The sequence below is a fragment of the Orbicella franksi genome, chromosome 5, assembly GCF_964199315.1.
Source record: "Orbicella franksi chromosome 5, jaOrbFran1.1, whole genome shotgun sequence".
In the NCBI taxonomy this organism is placed as follows: domain Eukaryota; kingdom Metazoa; phylum Cnidaria; class Anthozoa; order Scleractinia; family Merulinidae; genus Orbicella; species Orbicella franksi.
Window position 1 is genome coordinate 20,356,014 of NC_138149.1, and position 18,577 is coordinate 20,374,590.

The 18,577-nt window shown below is 40.2% G+C and overlaps 3 protein-coding genes across 3 annotated transcripts; 2 read left to right on the forward strand and 1 right to left on the reverse strand.

Moving 5' to 3' along the window:
* Positions 1 to 1,500: 1,500 nt before the first annotated feature.
* LOC145486624 (major facilitator superfamily domain-containing protein 6-like) lies at positions 1,501 to 8,188 on the reverse strand. The gene is made up of 2 exons (XM_081465321.1): positions 6,711 to 8,188; positions 1,501 to 3,282 (listed from the first exon to the last, which is right to left on the reverse strand). The coding sequence occupies exons 1-2, from the start codon at positions 8,125 to 8,127 to the stop codon at positions 2,369 to 2,371; spliced, it is 2,331 nt and encodes a 776-aa protein (XP_081321447.1). The 5' UTR covers positions 8,128 to 8,188; the 3' UTR covers positions 1,501 to 2,368.
* A 2,549-nt stretch (positions 8,189 to 10,737) lies between these two features.
* LOC145486621 (uncharacterized) lies at positions 10,738 to 15,154 on the forward strand. Its single transcript, XM_081465317.1, has one exon. It carries the CDS (start codon positions 10,931 to 10,933, stop codon positions 15,050 to 15,052), a length of 4,122 nt encoding a protein of 1,373 aa, XP_081321443.1. The 5' UTR covers positions 10,738 to 10,930; the 3' UTR covers positions 15,053 to 15,154.
* Positions 15,155 to 16,104: 950 nt separating this feature from the next.
* On the forward strand, positions 16,105 to 18,571 carry LOC145486622 (major facilitator superfamily domain-containing protein 6-like). The gene has a single exon (XM_081465318.1). It carries the CDS (start codon positions 16,464 to 16,466, stop codon positions 18,087 to 18,089), a length of 1,626 nt encoding a protein of 541 aa, XP_081321444.1. The 5' UTR covers positions 16,105 to 16,463; the 3' UTR covers positions 18,090 to 18,571.
* The last annotated feature ends 6 nt before the right edge of the window (positions 18,572 to 18,577 follow it).

An 18,577-nucleotide genomic window follows, 5' to 3' on the forward strand; every position in this document is an offset into this window, starting at 1 on the left:
TTGTGCTGAGATGCTGCAACAAATTTCACGAACGCAAAAAAGGCTACTAACATCATGTGTGTTTCTTCAACATAAGCATAGTGAAGTTTTACACTGCGAAAATGAAAATAGACAAGGAGTTGTGATAACTCGAACAAAATCGAAATCGTTATTCGAAATTGATTGAAGAAAGCGTCATCGTAACTTTGCTGATTATTTCTGCTTTATTCCCATATTTTCAGCTTAGCTTTTAATATGTTCTCAAACATTTATCAATCTCAGTTAAACATATTTAAAAACTATAGAGTTATTGTTTGAGTTCGATGTACGCTTTTACACGAAAGTGCGGCGGAAGTACAATTTGTCATGTTTACTGACTGTACAAAAACACGCATCGGCGGGCGCTCTCATTCATCGACAACAGAGAATTTACTGGATTTTTACACGAATAAGACTGAGCAGTATCTACGGACGTAAAGTTATTGGGCCATGATGAAACATCAAGCGTTGCTTACAATTCAGGGGAAACTCAAACTGACCAAACTAGCAATTATTTTGTTTTACTTTTCAGTCGCGATAGACTGGCAAATTCCTCGCAAGCGTGTGGCAAGAGGAGCTAGGAAACTATGAAGTCCTGAAGCTGTGCTATATCTAAATATATCCAGCTAGTTTTTTGCTGTGTAATGGAAAAGCTGTTAATCTTCAACATATGTGAAATTTAAAGTCGAGTAATGTACAGCTCACGTAAAAGAAGCATCGGTCGGAACACAACTTGGTCAGCGATATATATAAGCTTAAAGCGGAACATACCTAAATTCGACACTGTCTTACTTCACTCAAACTGGAGCAGCTTACGACGAAAATACTTAAGAAAAATTCCAACAGACGTAAACGCGTTGAGTTGTGGGCCAAAAACATGAAAAATTTCGGGAATTTCGGACGCCATTTCCCCCGCGCGAAATCCGCAAAAATCCTCGCAGCATGTACGCACGTGTGCCGCAGGCAATGGCGCAATTTGTTCTAAAAATAGAATTATTGTCCCATATCATGGGGACAACCCCAATACTAGAAATGGTGCGCGCTTACGGTCTCCGTCCCCGATTATGGCTCCTGGTTTTATATGAAGCCAAACCAAACTTCTGATTCAAGCGAGTTTAGAAGAGAGAAAGCAGAGCTGAGAAAGTAGAGCAAATCCAAAGAAGGTTTGAGTCTGGTGATTACATGTAATGGGTCAGTATATATAATTCTGTGGAATGATGAATTAACGTAACATGACGACTAAAACTGGGAAGAGCGAAGGAGAGAGAGATTGATTCCCTTCTAGTGGGTTCATAACCCAGCAGTGATTGAGCGTATCCTTCGGAGTGGATGAGGGAAAAGGTCATAAAAAAACATACTTCTTGAAGAAATATGCTACAAGATTTTGTAAAAGATCACAACATTCACGTGTTAAAACTAAAATGTAGAACAACGTCAATCATATATGATGTTGGTGGCAGAATGAGCTTAGTCCCTCAAACTGCAGTGATTGGTGTACTTTTGTATGAAGACATGATTGATCATCGTAGTAATACGCCTAACTTAAAAACGTTCGCACTAATTGTGTCTGCGCATCCCTACTGCGCACCCAAATTCACACGCCACGTCATGCAGGAGAGCGCGTGCTAAGTAATAAAATGAATAATGATAGGGCAGATGGCCATTGCCATAGCTTTGCCTGGATTTAACGATCATGGACGTTCTGTGACCCCTACTTTTCTTTCCAAAAACAGATTTTATTTACAATTATCTCCACATGGCCCAAAAATGAACAAAAAGTCAATGTGTGAAGTTGAAAAAATTCCAAGATTTTTGTCCACAGACATCGAATCCTGCGATCTTGCGGCTGCAAGGCGCGCGAAACTATGGTCGCTAAGTGCGAACTTGTTCTCTAAGGAACCTCACCAGTTGACTAAATTCACTTAATAGGTCCACTTAAACAATATTTGGAAGAGAACATTTCACTTCAAAGATCTAATTGCAATATTTTGGGGCTTACAGGCACTGTGGCCTTCAATATTCGCTAACGAAGCCCAATTTGTTCAGATTTAGGGTGTTCTTCCGGGTATAGTCTCTCCAAAACGAAGTCGGTGACCCCCATTTTTTTACATTTCTGGCATACCTAACTCATCATCTTATAGTTGTAAAGTTTTAGAAAAAAATCAATATTGGAAAATTTTCGCGCGAACGTCCTTAACCAGTTGTGAAATTAAAGCCTGCAAAAAATTCAGACCTGAACGGGATTCGAACCCATGACCTCTGCGATACCGGTGCAGTGCTCTACCAAATGAGTTATTAAGCCAACTGGGAGCTGGTCACTTTGTGAGTTCGTAATATGATCTTAATGTGTTCAGTAAAGGTCATCGTAATCCGTTTCTAATTCCTCGTTTTCTGCTGCCTTATCTTCCTGTAAAGCATACTGAGTCCGTGTGCCAATCCCCTTGGACCATTCAAAACAGCTGAAAAATTCCATGTTGTTTAAAGAAATAAACAAACTCAAATCCACAAGACTGATAATGCCAAATATAAGGAAAGAATTCGTTGCCCCGGCATAAGTGATTAATAGTCCTCCAACCACCCCTCCACCGCCATTTCCAAGACCCCAGTGCACTCCGCCCAGAATGCCCTGCATGGTTGCCGGCGCCTCAGGAATGAGTCCTACAAAGACGACAGCCGCTGACCATACAGCTGCCGTTGACAAGCCATGAAGGATTTCAAAAGGTAGGACCACCCAACTGTTACTTATAAAGGCATAACCGAAGAATCGAATGATGTAACAAGAAAGTCCAACGTATAGAACTTGATGATGGCCCAGCCATTTGATGAACATACCAGAGCAACAGTAAACTACCACTTCAGAAATACAGTGTATAGCTGTGATTGTACTAAACAAGAACTGCGTACCGCCTAAATCTTGCAAATGCCAAAATAGGAATGTCTCTATAAAGCCCAATGCACTTCCGCAGAAAAGGATCGTGATGATAAAGTACATGTATCGACAGTCAAAGAGCACTGCAAGTCCTTGCCAAATGTTCGTTTCGAGTGATTCTTTCTTGTCAAACTCAAACAAGGCTCCAATTAAGAGAGCCACACCCATGAGACAGGCAAATGCGTAAAAGCAAGGTAAGTAGTCTACGCTCAAAGGATTGTTGCAGTTGCTGATCTCTTCAATTGTACTTAAGCTTGATCCCACGATGAAGGCGGCCAGTCCCCAGCCAAAAGCTCCCCACAAACGCTGCTTGCCGTAGTCTTCCGGTTTGTTGCCTACAAATGATGAAAGAGAATATGTTACTCTGTAAGACAAAGCCTTAGTGCACCCAACAAAACTTAATTAAAAGTCATTATTATATAAACGCCAATCTAATGGCAGGTGAGCTTTCGCGCGAAAACATGATCTCTTCACACGTAAAAATAATTTGTTATCTTCACATGCGAAAAGATCACCGTTGCTATGGTTACAAAATAAATCGCGCCTTTCCCGGCGAAAATTAAATGGTTTGTTATTTCATTGGTGTTTATATAATAAATAGAACATTACATGGCCTCTTGGAGATTCGAAATTTATTTCTCTTCGAGTGTTGAAAACACTTTCAAAACTCGCAGAGAAATTTCGTATCTCCGCGCGGCAATGTAATATCCTCTAAAAAATGTTTTCGCGGCGTCCACCTTTGAGGTGAATGAAACATGGAAGGAAATGAAGCGACCCCATTTTGATTTTTTCCCCGGGAAGAATTCCTTGCACAGACTCTTCCAAAGTCCTTAGATTAAGAAGATTGAGGTGTATGGGAAGATACGAAGTAATAGCGTGGCTGAAAATTCCATTCATTCATTCATTCATTCATTCATTCATTCATTCATTCATTCTGTTTATTTGCCATGCCTTGAACTAGTCAAATGAAGCAGGTGTTTACTTCTTTACGGTTCCGAAGCTGCCATCATCAGGACTACAATTGACCTGAAACGAAACTGAAGGATCGATCAAGAAGACAAGACTCATATGCAAGGTAACAAACTTTACTAAAGTGCTAAGCCTAATCAGTTTTATGCAATTTCAGAACGAGATTGTATTAGGTTTTGGATCTTTTCGTGAATCAAGATATGATATGATATCTTTGTTGTTTTCCTTCTTCGTCCTGACACCTGACAATACATAGCTTTTGTTGCTGAACATTTTCATGACGTGTCAATTTAGAACGTTTTCGTAAAATAGTTGAGTTACAATTGGTGACGTTTTGTGGCTTTTGTGTGGTATCAGGGAGGGATTTTTTGCCATTGTATCTTGTATTTTATTGTCATAATTTCTAGGCTAGTCTATGAATGAATTGTAATAAATAAATTCCCGCGGTAGAAAGCTTAACAAATCTTTTCCGACCAAACTTTCGCACGAGGCCGAAAATGTTTGAAGCTTAGCGACTTTTGCCATACTCATTTTCCATTAAAGATCAAGTACTATTTCAAAAACGAGTGCGAGGGTTTCATCAGGTTTCCAAACGCGAGAAACATTTGAAACCACGAGGTCGCAGGCCGAATGGTTTTATTGTTTTCGAACGTTTGGAAGCAAATCGGTAGGTAGCCTAACTTCCGGCCAAGTGTGGGAGCCTGGTTACTCAGCTCAAGATGGGGGACAAAACATCGACACCAATAGGAACAAAATTGGCCGGATGAAGAAAGAGCAGAACTTCACTAAAGGTAAAAAATGCCTAGAAAATTAAGGGGTCTTCGTTTTAGGGTCTTAGGGTCTTATGGTCTTAGGGTCTTAGGGTCTTCTTTTTAGAGGTCTTCGTTTTAGAGACACCCTTTGGAAACCTGATGAAACCCGAAGCACGAGTTTTTGAAATTACTTCTCCGACAAAGAAAATTAGTTTAAATTATCATTTGATTAAGTTTTCTCAATTCAAATATTATATTTGAGACGTGAAATGTGATTCTATCACCTAATTGCTGTTCTGTGACAATTTTTGAATATTCATCAATGTCACGCTGTTACCTAACTGTTTGTCAGTTCTGAGCGAACACGTTGCTTCGCAAAGCAAATGGCAGGGTGCTGATTTAGACCTCCTAAAACTCGCGAAGAAGAGGAAAAGTGCGTGGCCAGCGCTAATCTGAGGTAACGTGTGCGCCTAGTCTGTTAAATGTCTGTTAAATAAGTACGCCTTAGAACTGGGAATTTCTAACGTTAGTGCCATTTTAGGTTGAAAGTGTACAGCAAGGTTGAAAGCGAACCAAAAGACGAGGTCGCCACCATTGAGCGAGAATTTAAATTTTAGAAAAAGAATGGCCCTTTCTGTTTTGGGGAGTTTAATAACTGTACCGTTACATTTAACGCCAGCAGTACTAAAATAATTTAGGTTTAAAGTTTGTTTTGTAAAATGATTAAATAAAAAGTAAAGTGATTAAATACATTTTTTTATCGTCATGTGTTTTTCTTGCTTTATCAATATGCAAATTAAGAAAATTTGCATCCGTGTTTGAAATTATTTCCAAACACGCCGTGGTTTTCAACTCGTTCTAAACCCATCCACGTGACCAGAATAAGATGCTCTGGTTGAATAAGAGCTGCATGAATAATTAATGAGTTTGAGAGGGGTAGGTAAAAGGTAAAGTTTGCATACAAGCCAAGTGGCCCATCAGCCCGGAGCTTAACCCGGTTTCTGTAGCATGTACCGACTATAGTCCATCTCAGGGTAACCCCCAGCATTGAGTTCTCCGGTACCCATTTATACACCTGTGTGGAGAGAGGCACTGTGAGAGTAAAGTGTCTTGCCCAAGAGCACAACAAAATGTCCCCGGCCAGGCTCAAACCCGGACCGCTCGATCCGGAGACGAGCTCACTAACCATGAGGCCACTGTGCTTCCACATCCATATAAGATAAAAAAGACCCAGGTATAATAGCCGATAACCGAGAATCGTTGACCGAATCAGACGCCTTTTCCAAGTCTGAGAATCTAATAATAAACAATTACTGGATGGGTATTTAGAATAACCAACGGCGAGTTAAGTGTTTACATGTCTATGATCTGACATTATATTACTACTCTTTGTTGCAGGCTGGTTGGAAGAGGTACCTACTCGTGAGTTTTTTTAATTGAACACAGAATACTGACGTTAGCTGCTATGGATAAAAAACTTTGGACTATCTGGCGAGTCCTTTTCATACAGAACTGTTTTTGGTCTTGTAAGACACGCTAAGGATGTCTCGTTTGAAAAGAAAACCGGAGAAAACGGAGGAAAGCTTTGTTAAAATTTATACTTCAGATAACGGTTAGGCCTAGGGCAAACGTGGAATCCAAGTCGCGTCGAATAAATTAAAAATAGGTGCGACAAAGATTCGACTTAATTCCAGCGTACGTGGTAGCAAGCGTCGAACCTACGTCGATCCTATTTCACAAGTTGCACCTCATTAAAACACGGGAATAAGCACGTGTCCCCGTGCTATTCAATCGATGCGTTCGACGTTCAAAGAGTGGATAAAACGGTTTATAGTGGATAAGTGTTAACCTTATACAACGCTATCAACTAGATAGTTATTTATCTGGTGGTTAGCGTCATCCACCTTTTAACAATCCGGGCCAGCGATAAAGATAACCAAGAGAATATGATTCTCTTGAGGTAACTTATAGGCTGGGTGGGTTATTGTCTAAAATGTGTTTTTATGTTCGTGTAATTATAACATTAAAGTTGATAGGCTTACCAAGGTTTTGCAGTGTAGCAGTATCAGCTAAGGTGATGGCTGGTGCGGCAATTAATGTCCCAATAGCAGTAATAACAAAAAGAATGGTAAACAATTGAGAATCTCGAGGAGTTTGCCAGTCATGTGACTTTTGGGTCAAGTCAAAGTTAGCAACTGTGTCCAGTGGCCATGGGTACTCTCCTGCCATGTTAAGAGAATCAAAAACTCTTTCTACGCGCTCTCTGTTTAATCTGCTGGAAAGCTCGTCAATATCAATATCGCTTGAATTATGAAGAAGTTCAAAGAGATCTAATTTGGAGATCACAGCATTGTTGTTTGTAATCATGCCACGTTGTTTAACTAAGTGTGGAACATTGAAGTTCGTTCTTGCCTGGATGTAGGGTTTCAAGTCTCTTTTCATTAAGTTTAGCTTGACGCCACCCGTCTTTTTCTTAGGTGGAAAACTTTTTTTATTCCCTGTAGATGAGTTTATGCGATTTACTATCGATTTGGCGAGAGAGCGATGTTTATTACCGCTTTTTCTCTTGATTTTTGATGCATTACGAAATATAATTTGATTGTCCTCGACCGGAAGCGCTGTGTTTACTTGACCTCGCCTTTTCTTCTTTGGAAGTTTAATTGTGTTTCGCTTCGATGCATTTCTCTCCTTCACTTTTCCAACAATTTCAAACCAATGATTACTAGCATTCCCTGTATTCACTTGTTGAGGTGCCTTCTGCTTATGATGAAAGGCGGAATTCCTCCCGGCTGTAGTTCCATTCTCAAGTTCTCCAATAATTTCTTGCACAATTCCCACCGTTGCGTTGTCTTTGCACACGCCTAAATGAAATACAGGGGATACAAGAGACAGAGAATAGTTGGAAACCAGCCACGCCACAAGAGACATAACGAAAACGACCTTGCCTCTCTTGTATGTATCTGCTATTATTCCCCACATTGGTGTTCCAAAAAGCTGTATCAGAGGTCTGATGCCAATTAATATTCCAGTTTCGTGCGCAGAAAGCCATAGCTGTTTATAAAATACCGCGAGATAAGGAAATAACGAACCAACAGCTGAGAAGAAAAAGAAGTAAAAGCTCTTGTAAATAACGAGGCGTCTGTTTAGACTCGGGCAACACCTAAAGTGTGGTTTGTCTTCTTCGTATTTCGATGAACTAGATGTTGCTTGTTCCTCAATATTTTCTTGATTGTTAGGCTGGTGCTGGTATGACACACTGTACAAATTATCGTTCTTTCTGACGACGTCTTCGGTGTTTCGCAGTATGAGAGCCAAGCCATACAACTCATCCTCGCTACCGTCGTCATCAGCGCCGGTCGTATTTTTTCTCGCAGCCTGTTCACTTCGTGGAACACTTTCTTCAACGCTATTTTTTTCTTCTTGCTGAAGTTCCTGCCATGATTTCGGTTTCCTGATCATGTTACGGTCGAGATTAAAGAGAAGGCTAAACAACCTGTTCTTGTTTCTTGTTTTGCAGGTACCGGCCACGAACGACTCTTGACCCATCTGCCGGAAAATAACTTGGGCAAATAATTAATATGTATTTAACCATTGTTCTCAAAACATGAAATGCTTAATTTGGAAAAGCGCAATCAAAACAGCTGAAGATGTCCTCCTTCAGTGAATTGTTTTGTGTCTCGTTAGGGTTTGCTATTGCTTTTCATCTAACGGTCTTAACAGTTTTATGAAATGACAGGATCACGGTTTCCCTTTGCTTACAGAGACTTGAAAGAAAGAGTTGATTTAAATAATTCCGTGTTGAAATTGTTTACTTGTTCTTCATGGACCACACAGACTGGTTAAGACGAAAACAATTTAGTCACGTGATCATATCGAACCCAGATCTCTTTAGGGAATATCTGAGTGCATGTTTAGTCACGTGATTAAGCTTGGCATTCTGCGGAAACCAGTCTCGACTGGTGTATTAACAAATGATTAAGCCTTGCTAAGATAGAACTTAACGAATATTTTCCGACAGTGAATGTGGCGTCAAACGGCTCATATTGTGGTTTCGTTAATTTTCCCCTTAACTGGAGAACGGGAAAGGCGGTGAAAGAATCCCTTTACAGTCTAAGTGCTTGGGCAGCTTGCGTGGAGTCCAATAATCTACCAAATCCTAACATTTAAATGCGTTGTTTTACACACCGTTTTAACCATTACAGATGTTACAACTTTGAGCTGTGTTTTTCATGTCGGGGTACAAATGTCCTTGACGCCCATATTTTTGCAGTAAGCGGTGATTAAAATATATTTGATTCTGATTTTTAAGGCTCCTGAACTAACGGAACAGCGTGAAAACCTTTTTCAAATCATTCGGCAGCAATGGTTCGGTGCTCTGTAGTGTTTTACTTTTATATCGAAAGCTATCTGAGTTTTTACCATTTGATTTGCTTGCTGGGGATAAATTTCACAAGACAATAAGAAACAAATGATTTTACAGTTCCTTGCTTCGCGCCCAAGCGTGGCTGGAGTTGATTTAATTATGACACAAACTTTGCTGTTTTTCAGATGTTAATTATCGTGTTAAGTTATCTATCCTCACAGGACTCCTCACAGTCCGGTTAAACCCAAATCTTCCATGCGAAGGCTCGGTTACATTTCGCAGAACTGTAAAATGGTCTATTACCATTACCTACCATTATACCGCGTCTGTTTTTTCGCTTTAATTACGTACTAATGTGTTTCATATCTAAAACTATCGGAATATTATTATTATTACAAGCAAACAGAGTAGCCTTTTCTAAACATTACCCGGCTTTACACGGTTTCATAATATATGATCTTATTTATTCTCTCCCTATAAAGTAATACATCTCTCATATAATCAATTGATTTCCTGCAGCTTGCGTTCAGGGGCTTTCGTGTCACCCAGAGAGCACACTTCAGTCCATATCAATGAGCCAAATGAGATAGAAAACGGAATAAGTGAATTTTGCGTCGCGTTACATGTTGTTTCACTGGAGTGGTTATCAGAGATTTTACATTTACAGCTGTCAATTGTTTTGATTTGTGTTAGTTTTATTATGTCTCGATAATCTAAATTATTTTTATTATGATTATAGCTAAAAGTTCACTGAGTTATTAGAATAAACGCAAAATCCAAGGATATGCGATTAAAAAAATTGGCAAACTGGAATGTAAAAGAAGAAGCTCGCAAAACGTTTATACTGACAACATGACCTCATTTTTGACAACTTTTGTCCTTCATCATTTCCAAATATATATTTTTAGTTTTCTGCAAAGGAAGTTTGCCATAATTCGCTTTCAAGTGCGAAAACAGGTTCTCCATCATGGGCATAAAATTGGTCTAACTTTCGCTGTTAAATTCAACGAGAACAGCCTCGGGGTAAACAAATCCATCGTCGAATGGGCAAACTATTTGCTTGTTTCGTAGAATTGCGAAAAATGTGATATTTGACAGACGTCAAAGCTCTACAAGATGGCAGAGTGGATACGCCCAAGAAGTTTTCCTGATTCAGTGCATTTTCCTGATTGAAGTAAGTGCAAATATCTTGTTTTGTTCAACAAGGCGTTGGAAGCGCACGTCGGTGTAGTGGATGTAGATCATTTACGTTGGTTTGACATTGCATTCTAGTACTGTTGTCAGGTATTGGTTCATGCCACTTGTTTGACCAAACAATCTCGTCTGTTTCACAATTTGCTCACCTGTTAAGGCTATTAGCCAAATGAATGCTTAACGAACTTGTTCGCCCATTCAAGCGGAACAGATCAAATAAACCGCCTTTATAATGTGCGTACAAAATACCGACTTCGCGCAATGCATCAGCTGGTTCATTAGAGCGTTCATAACGACGGAACTTGTACTGCTAGACTAAGCATGAAAATCCTTTAAAAGTGTGCGAATATAAAGATATTTCCCTTTGTTTCCCACTTTTTCAATTTCTGGTGATTTATGCTATAAGGTTCACGCGTTGAATTTTGTTTTGCTTTATTAGGGCCTTTCACCACGCCCCTTATAATTTCTATGAAAGTTGCAATGAATATATGTTAGTTAAACAGAGTAAATGTAGCCGAACACGTTGAAAAAGTTGAAACAACCGTTTGGACAGTGACTCTTAAAGCAAGTTGCAATGGAATGCGCATTGTTATGTGTGGCTAATTTAATCATCAGCAGATAGCCTTTCAGATCAGTTGCTGGTGTACTGAACTACTCTAAAATCTGATCTTTTATGTTTCTTTAGTCGACTTGATGTAATTGTCAATGGTTGGAGAGCAGGAAAGTCGGACATCCGGTACTGGGGTATCTGGAACCGCTTCTGTACCTCAGAGTTATCGGTGGAAAAGAATTCAAAATATGAATACACGGTCAAGACTGCAGGAGGTCAGCGGTAACCTTAACTGCGCAGAAAAATTTAGCTTGCTTGTGTCTTGTCACCGTGGCTACGGATCTGTGGCGTTTTATGCCGTTTTCTCCTTGTTTATCCTGACATTTCTCTATACGATTTGGAAAATCGTCAGTGCACACTCTCGCTCCGCAAGGAGGCCGGGGTCTAGTAACTCGACTTCACCAACGGTGTTAAGTCCCACGGTGCATACTCCAACTGACTATGCCAGTGCGCACGAGTGGATTAAAACAGAGAATATCCTTGATCATTTTCACCAAAGTGTAAAGAATCTTCGTCCTTTTCCTCAAAGGAAGCCATCACCTACAGTTTACTATCCTCCAGAGAAAAAGGAACGTGACAAAATTTCTTCCGTTAACAACAACGTTGATTATCCGACAAGAGGAAACGTCATCGTTGGAAACCCATCCCCTACTTGGCCATCGAGTGGAGGAGCGACGAAAAACTTTGATGATTATTATCCAGGCTCGCTTAATACTGTTCAACCGCAAGTAAATTATCCGTCGGTTACAAGATTACCGTATTTTACGGTTCCGTCCCCCACATTACCGTACCCCGCGGCTTTTAATCCTTACCTTCGGCTTCCATTTCCAGGCGGAGTAAATAGCAATCAAAGGTTACCATTTGGAGCTAAGGCTTCTAATCTCATACCTTACAGCAGTAATTCCATGGGAATATATAACGAAAATGCAGCCCTGCTGTCATCTCCTTTGACAAACATCTCTTACAGAGCTCCCTATTATTTTCCTACGAACAAGAACACGGTTCCTCAAAGTTTCTACGACAACGCTTACTATGGAGACAACGCTTTTCAGAATGCAGACGGTGGTGCCCAGACTTCTCCTTCTCCGCTCATCTCCTTTCTTACAGAAAGTTCCCATGATGCTAATAAGTCACCGCACCACTTTAGAAAGAGCAGGAAAAAACGAAAGAAGTCTAGGAGAAAGGTCACGAAACACAACAAAAAGAAACGAAATCATTCCAGAAAGCACATTGAATACGAATACATCGAAGATATCGACGAGAAAAACAACAGCAATGAGAAGAAAGCCCGTTCAGCAAGACATCGTAAAGTGAATGGTAACAGGAAAGTATTTAAGCATCTTGGAAAGAAATATCATGAGGAAAATATAAATAAGGATCACCATTATGGTAAAACAACAGGCAACAAGCAGCTCAAACCAAATCCGCCAAAATACAAAAGAACGCGCATTTCAACAAAGGTGCATGTGCAGCATCAGGCGAGAAAGAATCTCGAGGTATATAAAAAGCTTCGTTTTATATCACACAAGCATAAACGGACAAATATTCCACATCCACAGGAAACAACACAAGCTAGTTACCCAAAATCATGGGCTCACGACAACCATATACAGCACTTTCGTCGTCAGAAACATTTTCGCGCGCACCACGTTTCACATAGGCGTCAGCATAACTTTTTTAACTTCAAGCTCTACCGTCGTTATAGAGAGCACCACACTGTGAATGACGAAATTCACGGTAAATGGAAAATCAGCCGGCATCGCGTTAGAACTTGCAAACTTATTTCTCAGTTTTCAACTCGAGGAACAGTCAAAATTACTCGGGCGTCTGGACATAACAGGCGGTTTTTGCACACATTACTGATCTGCCGGCCTGTAAGGTTAAGAGTAAGGAGGGGACACCATCCACGGAGGTATTCTTTAAAGTATGCGCAACTGTGTAGTAAAAAGTGGTATGTAACAAAAGGAGTTATTCACGTTCACAAAGCTTCTTCAAGTGATCAAGATGAGATTCCGCGATACAACGTGCGTATTTGTGAACCCTCTTATGCACATGCCATGAAACTTGTCCCTGCTGAGGGCAAGGACACGAAGGTTTGGAGCATATCTGAACAGTTTGTACGCAAAATGGAGAAAGAAGATGCGAAGAAATTCAATGTTAAGTCTGTATCTTCAAAGAATGGGCACAAGCATAATCACAGGAAGGGCAAGTTGATTCATCACAAGAAAAAGAACAAAGTGAAGGCAAGGGAAGGAGGCGTCACAAGCAACAAGTGGACAGGAGGTCATCACACACATAAAACAGCAACCAACAAAAGACATCGTCATCATGAGTCTAAAGTCGCTCATCATGATAACAAACGTGTTAAACAACATAAATTGAAAAAGTCTCATGACAACAAAAAGGCAAAACATTACCGGAAGAAAAAACTGGCTTCAGGAAACAAAAAGAAGGATTCGACTGGTAAAACAAAGGGTCTGATTGCGGACTCCGATAAAATATTCTACCGAAAACTCTTGAAAGTTCTTAAACTTGCTAAGATGCGTAACCGGAAAAAAGCTAACTCAATCACGGGCAATAATGTGTTTGATTCACTCGAAGCAGTCCTTACGCAAAGCCAAAGTGAAACCAAAACGTCTTCGCAAAGTAAAAACAAGACGAAAACTGAACTAAATGTTAAGAAAAATAAAATGACCAAACAAGAGGCAAGTAAAAAAGATTCACCAAAGCATGCGCAGAGAATCCAAGAAAAGAGCAATAACAACACAATTCAGAAACTTCTGGCAAAAATACTTCCTGCAGTAGTTGGGATCATTAATGGTGACGCTAATGTTGGCAAATCGGCAGTCACTATGGCAACAACAAAGCCAAGAAAGCCCACAACTACACAGAAGACGTCAACATCAACCACACCGACCAGTCAGACTCCAACATTGAAGACTAAATCAAATGACAACAACATCGAGGACATCATGAGGAACATCCTTCCATTACTGCTTAAGAGAGCTGGGAAGGTACAAGGAAATCCGAGATTGAAATCAAAGCCAAAGGAACACAACCCAAGGCGACCATTGCCATCAAAACAACGAACATCGCAACCAAAGAGAACAGCGGACAAGTCAGGTCTGACCAGTATTTTGGCGAGGTTAGGGTTTGGAAAGTTAGTGTCAAATAGCCTGAGAAATACAATCTCGGCAAAGGAAACAGTAGTCACAAACAAGCCGGCGGTAAAACCTACGCGAAGATCAACTATTGCTCTTCTGAAGACTACTCTGCTGCCAAAGATTCCCGTACAGCCGCCGATAACAAGGTCCACACCAACACCTTCTGTGACTACCATCCAGGCTCCGCTGTCATTAACACATCCGGATACACCGGCGGTACAATCGATCTCTTTACCAGCAATCTCACAAATTTCTCCCGTGGGGCTTCCGCCTGGTCCTCTATCAGCTCCTTCATCAGTTCAGTTACCGGCAACACGTCAAGGATCTTCTGCAATATCCACTTCGGTGTCACCTTTACAGTCTGCTGTTTCCCCTCAGGTAATTAATTCAGATCCTTATTCCCGAAGCATTTTATGTTTCGGAGATAGTTTGACCAGTGGATTTTACAACCACGGGCACAATTTCCATCCATACAGCCAAAGACTTAGCCAGCTGTTAAATTCAGAAGGGAGAATAAAGTATTACGTTAAGACGAGCGGGAAAGTGCGCGAAATGGCGCATGGCAGCATGGCAAGGCGCCTACCGGAAGTACTTGGAAACAGCTCGCGATTTGATTGGGTGATAATTCTTGGCGGAACTAATGACGTAGCGCATGTAAAGAACTTCGGTGACGACGATTCGTTCATGAATCAGTTAATAAGTATTTGGAAACCGAGAATCGTCCGTGATATTGAAGTGCTCCATGAAATCGCGCACAGATACGGTGCACGAACTGTGCTTCTAACTATTCCAGAAACGGCCTATGAAGCCTGGCCAAATTATAAAACACTCTGGGTCATGCGCAATAGACTCAACGAGGATTTGAGGGACTATGCTCGTAGATCACAAGGAAGTGTAGTGCTATGCGACCTGGCCAACCAGCTGCCAAGACATTCACTCTCGCTCCAGGCTCAGTCTATTTTGTGGAATGATCACCTTCATCTTACCCCTTACGGCTATGATAAAATGGCCGAGATAGTTTACCAATGCTTGAAACCCTATTTAAATAGCTAAGAAAGGTTTAAGATATCATTTTAATGGTTTTAAACAAAGAATTTATATTTGGGTGCTCAATGCGGGGTGTACGTAATTTTTTGGATTAAAGTCATAGTAATCCCTCGGCCTGATTCTGCTTTTACTGTCAGTTTATTTATGAAAAGGTGTTTTTTTTTCTGAGCAGTTTTGTATTTTTTCAAAGCACACTTTTAACATTTATATCCACATAAAGTATATATAAAGTATATATATAAAATATATATTCGTACAATATATTGCGGCCGTATTTTCATGATCACAAATGTACTGCGCAAGATATATAGAAGTATAACAATGAGGCGTTGTGGAAGAATATGCAGCAATATGCAGCAATATGCGGCAACTTGTTTAAAGCTTGCCTTACAAATCACTTTGAAACTTCGTTTCATTCTATCATTCGCCCCACGAAGTATATAGGTAATCAAGCAGCTTTATAAAAGTTAATATAATGTTTTAATAGATACTATTCGCCATATCCAACAGTATTAAAATTTGCCATTATCAATGTAGTATTTTATTTCCTTATTGAGAGTAGCTATTAAAGAGACCTTTTTGTAAGAGGAGGGTGCGGTGGTTGGATTTAAGAAGCGATTAATTTTCAAGTATTATATTTGCTTCTTAATGATAACGAGAGACCCACGTTGCGTCTTGTCCCAATTTTATTAATTTGAAAGCCACATTTCCATGTTAAACTATTTCTACTTAAAATTACTTTTATATACGATTTACAAGTTACTTTTGCCTGGTGCAAACCAAAAATTGTGTAATTATTTTGCTCATACGTCTCTTGAGTTCTACCCATTGATCCAGTTAAATGGAGTGTGCGATAGTCTGTCACCTGCGACATATTGTTTTAGTTCCAAAATTAGTTGCTAATAAAAACTGTTGTTAAGAGAGTTACAACAAAAGGACTGAGATTAGAGTCCCACATGTTCTATTTTCTTCTAGTGTTGTGTAGTTCTTTTGGCAGGATGACCTATTTGATCATACTTTACCAGATACTTCCTATTCTGTGACAGGACTCGCAAAAACGTAGTCAAGCGTCACCAAGTACCAGTCATGTTTTTTTTAAAGAACAAATAATACCCTGTTAGAAGTCTCCCCAACCAAGAGATCAGCTGCGTTTTTAAGAAAGACTTCGCTCTTCTGGTGGAGCGTATTGAGGTTAACTCCTGCGGAGACAACGAAGAAATCTCGTGCTTAATTGCGTTAACTACGAGAATCACAGAACAACTGCGTACTATTCAACATGTGAAGTTAACGTATCGATGAAGAACGCTTTCAATCTTAATAAGCCACGTTAACCTTAACATGACAGCTGGTGGGTAAATCTATTTCGCGGTGGTGAACTACTGCGGTGCCTCAGTCAACAAAGCTTCAACTCTCTAGAATGCTCGACAGTGATAACAACGTAAGTGGCGTAAGGAGATGTTTTCCTACAGTGGATAAGAGACTGTGGCTGTCGAAAGCTTTTTACGCTTCATTTTACGTGGCCATTGGTGCGCTATTTCCATATTTACCGGTTTATTTCAAACAACTGAAATTATCTTCGCATCAGAATGGAATACTTATTGGCATTCGTCCTCTACTTCAGTTCTGCGTAACACCTCTTTGGGGCGCATGCGCCGACAGGTTCTGTAAGAGTAAGGCTATTTTTCTGGTGTCTGTTTTAGGATGGCTCGTCTCAAACTTCTCGTTGTACTTTGTTCCTGTTAATAATGATCCTAGATTGTGTGATGTTTATAATTATAGTAACGAAGATGAGATTTCATTTGAACCTATACGAAATACAAGTTATCAAAATATCATCACACGCCAACGGACAAGAAAACACGTGCACGATTTTCATTCAAGGGTGTCGCCTTATCTTGACACCACTGTGCCATTTATTCCGTTTACGTTTCAAGATTTTCGAGATGTTTGTAGTATAACGTCGCAAGGAAATAAGGGCCTAGAGGATACAGAGCACTGGAAAGAAAAACCCGAGGTAGATATAGCAAACTTACAACCTTCCGATCAAAAGCAGTTCCAGGATTCCATGAATGGAGTAGTGACAAGTGGTCAGCATATCAGTTGTAATTCTAAAGAGTTTCTATTTTTACTTCTCGTGACTATCATTGGTACGATCGTCGCGGCTCCGGCGCAGGTGCTGGCAGATACAGTGACACTTCAAAACCTTGGAGGTGAAACTCATAAGTATGGTGGAGTGAGGCTGTGGGGATCTTTGGGGTGGGGAATTGGAGGATTTTCTGTCGGGGCTTCTGCCAGCACAAACTATCACAAGAATCACTGTGGTGAGGATGTAATTGACTACGGACCGTGTTTTTATGTTTATGCAGCAGGGATGAGTGTGGCTTTCCTGTTTGCTACTCAGTTTCAGTTTGATCAGGCCCAGTCAACCGAAGATTCTCCTACAGATATTTCAAAGACTGCAAATATATCTGAAGGTCTCAAGATCTTCCGCAGTCCTCAGTTCTGTTTTGTCATTTTCATCGCGTTTTTCTGTGGTTCAGCCACGGGCTTCATAGAAACGTTTCTGTTTTGGTACCTTCACGAGCTAGGAGGCGGACAATTGTTATTTAGCGTAATTAACGGACTCAATTGTGCAGCCGAGGTGTGTGTGTTTTTCATCACAGACAAACTCCTCTGCTACCTCGGTCATATCAACGTTATTTATGTCACCCTGTTTTGTTACTCTGTTCGTTTCAGTTACTTTTATTTCGTTGAGAGCCCTTGGGTCGTTTTGCCAGCGGAGTTACTCCAAGGAATTACAACCGCAGCATTCTGGTCATCTTGTGTATCGTATGTAGGTTTACATCCGGGAGCATCCAACACAGTTCAAGGGATTTTGAACGGTGTTTACATGGGATTAGGTTTTGCAGCTGGTGGACTTTTAGGAGGGTCACTTGTATATGTAGCCGGAATGAAGAGCTCCTTTCTCTTGTATGCCCTCGCTAGCTTTTGTGTCCTTTTAACTTTTGCTTTTATTAACAAATATAATAAAGCTAAACTTTAACATATTAATTGTTATTGCTTGAATACAGTGATCTATGGCGGCGATGCTATAAAAACTGGTCAAGAGGCCAGGCGAACCAAGTGCTGTAGCTATTTATTAAAGATTGGATCATTGGATAATGCAATTCGACAGTTTTCGTTGTCTTAGCCAATATGGGTTATGAGCCATCATACCATGCTCTACAAATATGGTAAGCATACGCGCGAATTTTTGGGTCCTTGTTACTTTTGTTTTAGATTAGTTTTCTACACTTTGGGGGCGTTTTTAATAAAACAATTGTTCCACTCGCGTTTGTTGGATATGGGATGATTATAGCAAACTCGGCGCTACGCGCCTTGTTGGCTATCTACCATCTCATATTCAACGTGCGCTTGTGGAATAATAGGATAATTGTTAAATAGTATAGGTGTAGATATATATATAACGTAGACATTTTAAGACGTGTAGTTGTGATGAACTTAGTAACCAAAAAAAAAAAAAAAAAAAAA

Bases quoted from the DNA above. Each gene is read 5' to 3' on its own strand.
- LOC145486624 (XM_081465321.1), bottom strand. From the start codon at position 8,127: ATGATCAGGAAACCGAAATCATGGCAGGAACTTCAGCAAGAAGAAAAA. The intron at 3,283-6,710 runs GTAAGCCTATCA...CATCATTTGTAG, and splicing joins TGCTACACTGCAAAACCTTG to GCAACAAACCGGAAGACTAC.
- LOC145486621 (XM_081465317.1), top strand. From the start codon at position 10,931: ATGGTTGGAGAGCAGGAAAGTCGGACATCCGGTACTGGGGTATCTGGA.
- LOC145486622 (XM_081465318.1), top strand. From the start codon at position 16,464: ATGCTCGACAGTGATAACAACGTAAGTGGCGTAAGGAGATGTTTTCCT.